Here is a 9,257-nt window from a genome sequence, read left to right as displayed (position 1 = left end):
CAGCAGCATGCGCCGAGGATTTAATACGTTAGCACGTTTCGCATTTGTGAACATATGTGCTGACCCATTTATGAAGTTTGGACCCCCCAATAACTCTGGCTTACAGAGCCGTAGATCTATTCTCTAACGAGATGACCACTAAGGACAGTATCGTGTGCCTCATAGTGGATTCGGGTTCTTCAAATCCTCATCATGAGGAGCAACAACACGCGGAGGGTCCGCGATGTCTGTGCAATAAAGCAATAGGTCGTTATCGATAGAAATCGATGTAACCTTGCACGCAAACGTGCCAGCAATTAAATACCTGAATCCGATTTCTTTAAAGCTCGTAGCAGAGCTACACATTGTTCATCCTTGGTGAAAGCCGAACGGATTAATTCAGGTAGGCGACAAGATAGTCGTTAAATGAGAAAGGTCATTATCCGGCCTGCATCGACTAAATCATTCTGCTTGCCGGGCGTTTACTTCACTTCGAACTTGTATACCGCGAAAAATGATAGCGCTCGGGCCATTCTCTGTGAGAGATGGGGCGACTTAGCCGCCGTGCTAAATGACGCGTGATCTGTATGTATCATAAATGGCTTTGAGCCGAGCAAATGAACTCTGAATTTGACGAGTGTATACTTCATAGCAAGTAACTCTTTGCCATGAACTGGGTAGTTTTTCTCTGAGCTTTAAGCTGTCTAGACTCGAACGCAATAACACGTTCTCGCCCATCAACATCTGTTTGTAACAGAGCACTGCCAATGGCAAAATCTGATGCGTCACAGACGACACTGAAAGGCCAATTTGGGTTTGGCAGTGCCAGAATCGGGATATGGATAAGTTATCTTTAACTGCTCGAAAAGTATTATTGTCGGTGCTAGTCCAGTACCATTCTGTATCCTTTAAGGAGCTTAGAAAATGGCCTAGCCATATCAGCGTAATTTTCGCTATATTTGTGTAAATAATTGGAGAAACCCAACCACTTTTGCAAATCCTTTTGGCTTTTAGGAATTGGTCAATTTACTATGGCTTTTACCTTAGCGGGATCCGCTTTAAGGCCTCGCTTTCCAATGAAGCTTTCTAAATAAAGGAATCTCGTATGTGCCAAAAAATGCATCTAAATGCATTGGCATACAATTTATTTGTGCGCATACACTCGAGCACTGCTCGCAAAGGGTCTAAATGGTTTTCATATCCGACGGACCCTGCTCCGCACGATTATGGACAAAAATGTCATCGAAATAAGTCAGTACATAACCTCGATAAGGGCGAAACAGTTGCGTCACTACACGATTAAATGTTGCCCAAGCGTTGGAAGACCCTTGTGGCATAACCAGCCACTCCCATAACATGCCGCTTGGGGTGCTAACCGCTGTAAGCGGGATATCGCTAGCTCGCATTAGCAATTGGTAGTAACCATCGACTAAGTCCAATGCACTGTACATTGTACATCCCACCATATTATTCGGAAGAACATCCTTTCTAGAATTGGGGGTTTGTTCTGGTATAGTGACAGCATTAAGCTTATTATAAGCATGTACAATACGCCATTAACCGTTGGCTTTTTGACACAAAATGTCGGTGTCGAATGGGGAAATTTGCTCTCTCGTACCATTCCAGCCTCGTGCTTAGCACGAAAGACATCGTCAATGACGTCACACTGCTCCCTTAATAAAGGCCATTGTATTGTGACACGGTGTTTGGTTCCCTAAACCAAGTCAATTTCATGACGAACACCTTTATCCGGAGGTACAATAGATGGTGGATTATTACATACCACATCTTGGAATTCCTTAATTAAGGAATATAAGGGATCCGTAGGATCTGCAAGGATCGATGACCCATTTCGCGCTCTAAGTGCAGCTTTCGTGTCATCCAGGACAGCTTCGTCTAGAAGTGACGATGAGTTTAACTCAACTGGTGGTCGAATGACTAACATTTTTTTTTTTTCAGATAAGTCGTTAGCTTTTAAGGCTCGGCCGCACTCATCAATAGCCTTTCGTCTAGCTCTAAAAGAGCATGTAACGAAGGGATTGCCGCAGGGCTAACTTCTCACTTAATATTACCGTTACACCATTTACAAGCGTATGTAATTGCTCCCTCGTATCACTTTATGAGGGTATACGCGGCTCGTGTCCATCCTGTCGTGGAGTGGAGACAATGCGCCTCTTAGAGCCCGGGACATTCGCGTCCCCGGGTTTTCCAGCCTGTATTGGTTCTATACAAGACATGGTGTCTAATTTGACATCCGACAAGGAGTTATCTAACTCAACTTCCTTATCCACCGAACGTTTACGTGTCGCTTCACGTGCATTAGAAGGGTTTGACCCAAAAATGCCCTGGCGAACTGTCAATAGTGTCACTATTGACTTTCAGCATGGTGCCACCTCGGCCGACCACACTCGGTTAACTTAGACGTGCCACTCCACGTATCACAGGGATATTGCACCCTTGAGGTCCCGGCAAAACGCCAACAGTGTCACTACTGACACTCAGTATGATGCCACCTCGACCGATCATACTCGGTGGACTTAGACGTGCCACTCCACGTTATCTCAGGAATATTGCACCCTTGATGATTCGGCCTTAGGCCAACAATGCTTTCAGCATTTAGTGAATCGTTTTTACAACGAGTGTCACTCGACGGAGTACGTGCCGTTCCGCTTATTTCTGCTGAGTCGGGCTCAGAATTAATGTTTTTAATATTAGAGTTTATTAACTCAGATATACCAATGTCTGAAACACCGACATACTCATTCAATGATCCGCGCCAATAGCACTTTTGTTGCCTAGCAAAGGTGGGTTCATGACTCTCCAAAACTTTGCTAGGAACATTGCGCGTGGCGCTTAGGTCTTAGACCTCCAATCGATCAATGACTCATGGTGTTCTCACCAGGCCATACCAAGGATGAGATCATATCTCGAATCGAAAGCAAGGACGAGACAGCGTTCCATACTGTCAAAGTCTAGAAACTTTATACCTAAGTTCAATGGAACTTTGGGAGCAGTGACACGAGTCCCAGTCGCTCAGCGAACAGTGATTGTATCACCTTCATGCGCTTTAAGCGCCTCAACGTATTGTTGATTTCCTTCTTGGGAAAGGCGTCGAGCATAATTGCAAGACGCTCCTGAGTCAATTAAAATTGACCACGGCTAATCAAATCCCTTTACAGTCGCTTGAGCGACTAAGACTAACAAGCCAGGCTTGTACTCTCGCCCCGTGCCGTAAAGCACCGAGCTAATTGGGGATAGGTTCTGTTTATTATCACCTCCTAGAGGTTCAAAAGAGCCTAGGTCTTCCCCAGTAGGGCGCCCCGCACCTACTGGGTATCGACGTTTTCTCGCACCGTACCAGATCTCTAGTATGGTCGGAGTTGGAGCTCTTTCGAGCTTTACGCGAATTTCGTAGGGGCCAGACCGGACGTAAATGTTTCGTGCTTTCGCACATATAACATCTACGGATGGTCTTATGCGGTTTCACAGCTTGAAGAGCCTCTTCTCCTTCCTCAACGAGGCTTTAATTCATAGGTTCCGCTCTATTAGACGGAGCCTATGTGCTTAAAGAGCTTGTTCGGTAAGCAGGCCTGCTAACGCGAGCAAACTTAAAGTCAAACTTGGCGTGTAGCACTATGGCAACTGCTACTTCGAAAGCAGCAGGATGAGCTCGAATTAATTCCTTCCGGGCAACGCCCTCATTGAGACCCCTCATAAAGATGGTTACTACAATTGCTTGTTGCACCGGGACTTGATGCATAGAGGCAATGAGAGTTCTCAACTCCTGGACAAAGTCCCCTAGGGTTCTTTTACCCTGTCGAGTCGCTAGGAGCCGTGCTCGCATGCGAAAAGCCTGATCAGGCGGTGCAAACATGCTGGTCATTTGCTGTTTAGCGAATTCCATGAGGTAAAGCGTCGTTTATGGATGTGCTGCACGATAGTGCCCACTGTATGGCTATACCACCAAGTGTGGAAATGGCCATAGCCACCTTTTGCCGTTCTGTTAAGAACAAGGCGGAATCAGTGGACAATTCTATGTAATTGTTTAAATCTAAAAAAATTACCCTAGCTAATTTAAAATAGATTTTGGCCGCCAGATTTATGTCTGGTGGCGACCACATTTGCTATGCTACCCATAATGAATGGGATTTAAGTAAGAAACTATTGTAAAATTAAATAAAAGGGTATTTTATTCATAAAGTAAATGTACCACAACAACGGTTCAATAACCGATGTGTGCCCCATTATAAAAAGTATAAGATCTTTTCACGACTCGACTCTTGCGTCAATAGGTAGTTAAGTAACTTATCAAACGCCACACTCTCATGACGTTCGCTGGCCTCTCTCGAGCCACGTGGACGTGGGTGGTCCAATTGAAAAATTGTTAAGGACGTCTTTCCAACGGACATAGCCGCGCAATTTTATGTTTAGATACATTTAGAAAAAGTTTCGAGATACTACCCACCCATTAATGGCATCAAGTTCGACAAGACGTCCAAACTTGATCCATTCCCGTTATTCACCATGGCGAGCAATTGGAAACGCGATTTTAACTGCACCTTCCTGCAACAATACATGAAATCTGGCATTATTGCGACGCCGCCACACAGGCCTCGCGAGCTCCTTATTTTTCTATATCTACTCGTCATCGTGGGGATTTGGGTGGCCGCTTGGACGATTGGTTACCTCGACTTCGACGTCAGCAGCAGTACCCGAGAGTACACAAAAGGCTTCTCGTCCACGCAACGGTCATTTCGACCTAGTAGGCACAACTGGGTCCGACAGCACCCGCAATCGCCCTATTACAAGCGCAGTTATCACTTTGACTCGAGCGTCTCGCGGGACCGTGCAATCGTACTGTGCTTGGCCGATAGTATCATGGCCATGGGCTTGTCATTGATTCGCGAATTGAGGTGTTTTGGAAACCAAGACTTGGTGCAGGTCTACCACTGTGGCGCAAACGAATTATCGGCCAAGTCGCAAGAGTTGCTGCTGTCATTGGACAATCGACTCGAAATGGTCGACGCGTGCTCGGATCTCGTCCATCGAAACTTATTTACCGAAAATATGGCCAAAAAGTTTCAAAATTGGTACATTAAGCTCTTGGCAATGTACCACACGGATGTGCGACATGTGATGCTTATGGACGCGGACGATATTTTTCTCGCTGATCCGGCTCAATTGCGTGAATTGGACGGGTACAAACAAACGGGTACGCTGTTTTTTTATGACCGGGTTGTCCGTTGCACGCGGTTTCTGGCTATGAAAGACCACAATGAAAGTTACTTGAATCGATTGTTTCGGACGTTCCCGTACGATGAATTTAACATTACCGAAGGCGAACACGTGTCTGATCAAACGAAGGAATCGTTTGCGTACAATGGCAAGTCGTGCCACGAAATGGATTCGTCGTTGGTATTGATTGATAAATCGCTCGTGTCTTCGCGTGTTTTTGACGTGATGTTTTGGTTTTTTACGAAAGAACGCTTTCGCATTCGCTATTCTTTTGGCGACAAAGAGACATTCTGGCTGTCGTTTGAAATCGCGCACGAACCATACTTTTTTTCGCCGTGGGGTGTTAGTGTCGTCTCGTCAACTCCGAACGAAGACTTGGAGAAACACCCGGACACGCTTTGTGGAAGTATTTTGCAATACATGCCAGTCGAGTCCAGACAATCTGAGGTTTTGTACCTTAATGGCAAAGCACTTATAGCCCCGTATCCCCAAGGGGTCAAATTGCTTCAAATGGCCAGCCTCACGCAACAATATAATGCCTTTCCGACGCACATGACCCCACGGCAGCGGCGAACAGAAATTCGCCCCACTAAGTTGAAATTGCCGATACATTGTCTCACTGGTCTCGGGTCCACCCCTTTGCCACAGAAATTTTTTCAATTGCTCTTGCGTCGCCAACTTCACTTCTTAGGTATCATGACCGGCGTACTGGGTCCACTGACGCTGTGTGAGCTGTAGGTGTGTCGAGTATTTTTTTCAATGCATTCTTAATTGGGCACATGTATCTCTGTAAAAACGATCTCGATTTGAAGTTGGTATTATTTGTTCTTGTTGACTTGATGACTCGGTATACATGAACGACTGAAATTGTTGCCCACATCTGTATCTTGTCCGTTGTCCGACAGCTTCAGTGTTACTGACAGTGAGAAGACTTAAGTTATCGTACATTCTTTGCTCTTTTACTTTGTAGCGAATAACCGGAAACATTAAGACTCAACAATACGCGTTTGGAGGCCTTTCAATCGAAAAGAGGGTTCGAAATTAAAGGTGCTACAATTTCTTCTCTCGGAGCGTGCTTTAATATTTAATTTAGTGACATCGGGGCGCTGTGATGGCCAATTTACTGATAGTTAGCAATTTGCTTTTAAAATAAAAACAACATCGTAACGCATTAAAAAAATATTCTTACATATAAGAGATATACTCAAGGAGAACATTTCCAATATTACCATATCGATTATATTGTAGCAGCAGTGCAACAGATACAATGATAGACTTAGTATTGGGATAAGAAAAAATGCATTCGGTTATTTTATTAGGTGTCTATGCATTGCAATCTCCATTGTATTGATTTCAATTTATACTACGACACATTTCTCAGCGCGTCAAGCAGCGATTAGTGAGATTGGTTTAAATACTCAGCCAAACAATAAACAGAACAGATGGACATATTCGATAAAGAAGTAGGGAGCTTCGACGCTGCTTTAAAGATTCACTCACTCGAGTGATCTTGAATGGAAAGCGGTGGAACGTTTAAGTTCGATCGAAGGATGACGCCACGTGCCGAGTTACGAACTCTTATTAACTCAATACCTTCCTCTGCATGTCGTGTACATGAAGTATTCGGAGTTACCTTTACCTTCGCTGTCATCAGTGAAGGGTAGCTCGTACTGAAGCAGTACAAGCAAAACGTCCGCTGCTGCACTTGGTAGCAATTCGAGGTCCGTTCAACGACTACAAACGTACCAATTAGTGAGTTGTATCCGTTTCGTGAACATACACAGGTTATTGTGTTCATTAAAGGTCTTGCGGATGGTCCCGTTAAGACCCACCTGATTAGCGGGATTAATTTAAACTTGAATTGACCAATCAATAGAACAGCGTCAACAATACAAAATTCAATAGTATTGGAAAAGTTGAATCAAAATTAATAGCAGTATATATTTTGTACGTCTTTATTTATTTACTCACATATGAAATAATTATCGTCAGTTCTCTTAAAGAAATAATATTCGAGTAATGGGGTACCCCATTACATCCCCCAAACAGCAATCACTATAATGACTGATGTTAAGTGACAGAGAGTATCTCTCTGTAAATTAGCTTTTATTGATTTATTTTGATTTTAGCTTTTGATAGCGCATGATTTAGAAACCCGTGCGCGTAGCCTGTGAAACCGCAAAGCGGGCAGCTGCACGGCTCAGTGCAACTGATAGTGATGCATTAATTATAGTAGATGCTAATGTGTCTACTGTGGGAGTGCGTCACTTCCTACTCCAATTGAAGGTCGCTGGTCCATGTAACCTGCTACTTTCATTGTAGGTAACTGGGCCGAGTCGGCGCCTTCGCCCGACTCAGCAGCAAATGTTAAGGCCTCCGAATCAACCAGGGTCACGTCCGTAAGCCTTTGGGTATTAATGTGGTAACCAAAGAGGTGCTGACGAAGTTGTTCCCTCGTCAGATCGTCAGACCCTATAGGCGCGGAGTTATCTTGTGATGACTTCATGAACGATGATAACTCTGATGGTGTCAGAATACATCGCCAGGAACGAAGTGATCGTAAAGATCACTTTGGTTAGAATACTACTGGATGACGTGAACCACGTCACGGTGATGACTCGGGTTCAGCGAACGAAGCAAACCCGATTTCCCCTCACCCCTACGTCCATTGACGGATTCGAGTGGTAAAAAGCGTTTCCTTGTTGAGCGTTTATTGAACCACCGTGAGTTGAAGAAGATTCAAACAAGCTACCTCATCTGTTGGTGAAGGTATCCACCTTCGCACGATAGCTGGAAAACTCGTTCTTTACTAATGATGGATGCTTCGGGTCTCGTTCGATAGTACAATGAGACCCATAGAATTTTTTTAGAGAACGAGCGCTTTTTGCGATCGTGAAAGAATTGAAGGTTCTCAATTCCTTCGTGCATGTCAGAAGGGATACGCATCGTTTAAAGACCCTCTGTAAAGGAGTATGCCTCCTAAAGGACGTAACCTGCACCCTTAAAATAGCAGATTCATGAGCCATCTCACGACAGGCGAGGCAATCCTGTCTATTAAGACGAAAGGTGCAGCATGTAGAGTGCACCGACTACCGTCCGTCTTTCGAATTGGTCACGGAAAGCTGCCAGTTTGTCAAGCCAGGCCTCTCGGCCTAGCTTTGCACATTCTGTACTAATTCTCTACAAGCTTGAAACGAAGAAGTGACATCATTGCCCGCTTACATGTGTACCATCGATGCCGACACAAACCGTTGATATAGAGTCGCATTTCGTCCTTGTCAGACGTGTGAAGCCTCAATGAATCGAAAAATTGAATATTGTAGCGCACGTTGGTCATTTCAGACCTTACGAGTTAAGCCCTTTAGAGGGTAGCCAAGGTCTTTTTGGGAGCACACCGAAAAGTCTCCCGATATATCATGATTTGTTCACGCTATCATTACTCTCGAAGTGATCCATAGAATCACTTCGTCACTGGGTATTTACGGGAGGACGTTGATCACGAACGATCTTGTCGTCACTAAATAGCGACGACGATGGACGGGGTTTCTCGTAAACAGTTGCAAAACCGCGTGCAAGTTGCGTTTGATTGACTGGAGAACGAACAAAAAAAAGTCCCTCGAGACGAGCTGGTGGCAATTCGTTGAGAGCTTTCATCTTTGAAGGATATCATGAGAGCCCGACTCTGTTCAAAGACTAGTAGGGGTTGATTCGGGACCATCAGTGGTCGTGAGAGCCCGACTCTGTTCAAAGACTATCAGGGGTTGATTCGAAACCATCATTCTTCTTAGACCGTGCCGGTATTCTTCGGAACCGAAAGAAGCTTCGTACTGATGGTACGGGCGGATCTCTTGTCAAGTGCAAGCTAAGGTAAAAACATTTGTAAGACTTGGGAACAGTGATGTCCCGGCTTCTATGAGATATATTGTCTTGCCATCTGGACAACCCTTAACTAAAGTCGGATACGGTGGGTCGCGACGCGCCTATCACGTCACACAGTGATAATAGCGAGCAGCTATATACGCTTCTTAATAGTGTGATCGATC

General features: G+C 44.8%; 1 protein-coding gene across 1 annotated transcript; it reads left to right on the top strand.

Annotated features, from left to right (window-relative positions):
- Positions 1-4,503: 4,503 nt before the first annotated feature.
- CCR75_009816 (uncharacterized protein) lies at positions 4,504-5,952 on the top strand (the record flags this gene model as incomplete). Its single annotated transcript, XM_067967853.1, has 1 exon — positions 4,504-5,952. One exon carries the CDS (start codon positions 4,504-4,506, stop codon positions 5,950-5,952), a length of 1,449 nt encoding a protein of 482 aa, XP_067818475.1.
- Between the last annotated feature and the right edge of the window lie 3,305 nt (positions 5,953-9,257).

Source organism: Bremia lactucae, linkage group LG6 (genome assembly GCF_004359215.1).
Source record: "Bremia lactucae strain SF5 linkage group LG6, whole genome shotgun sequence".
NCBI classification, from domain to species: domain Eukaryota; phylum Oomycota; class Peronosporomycetes; order Peronosporales; family Peronosporaceae; genus Bremia; species Bremia lactucae.
The sequence above is the reverse complement of the archived record's forward strand: the minus strand, read 5'-3'. Positions and strand labels throughout refer to the sequence as shown.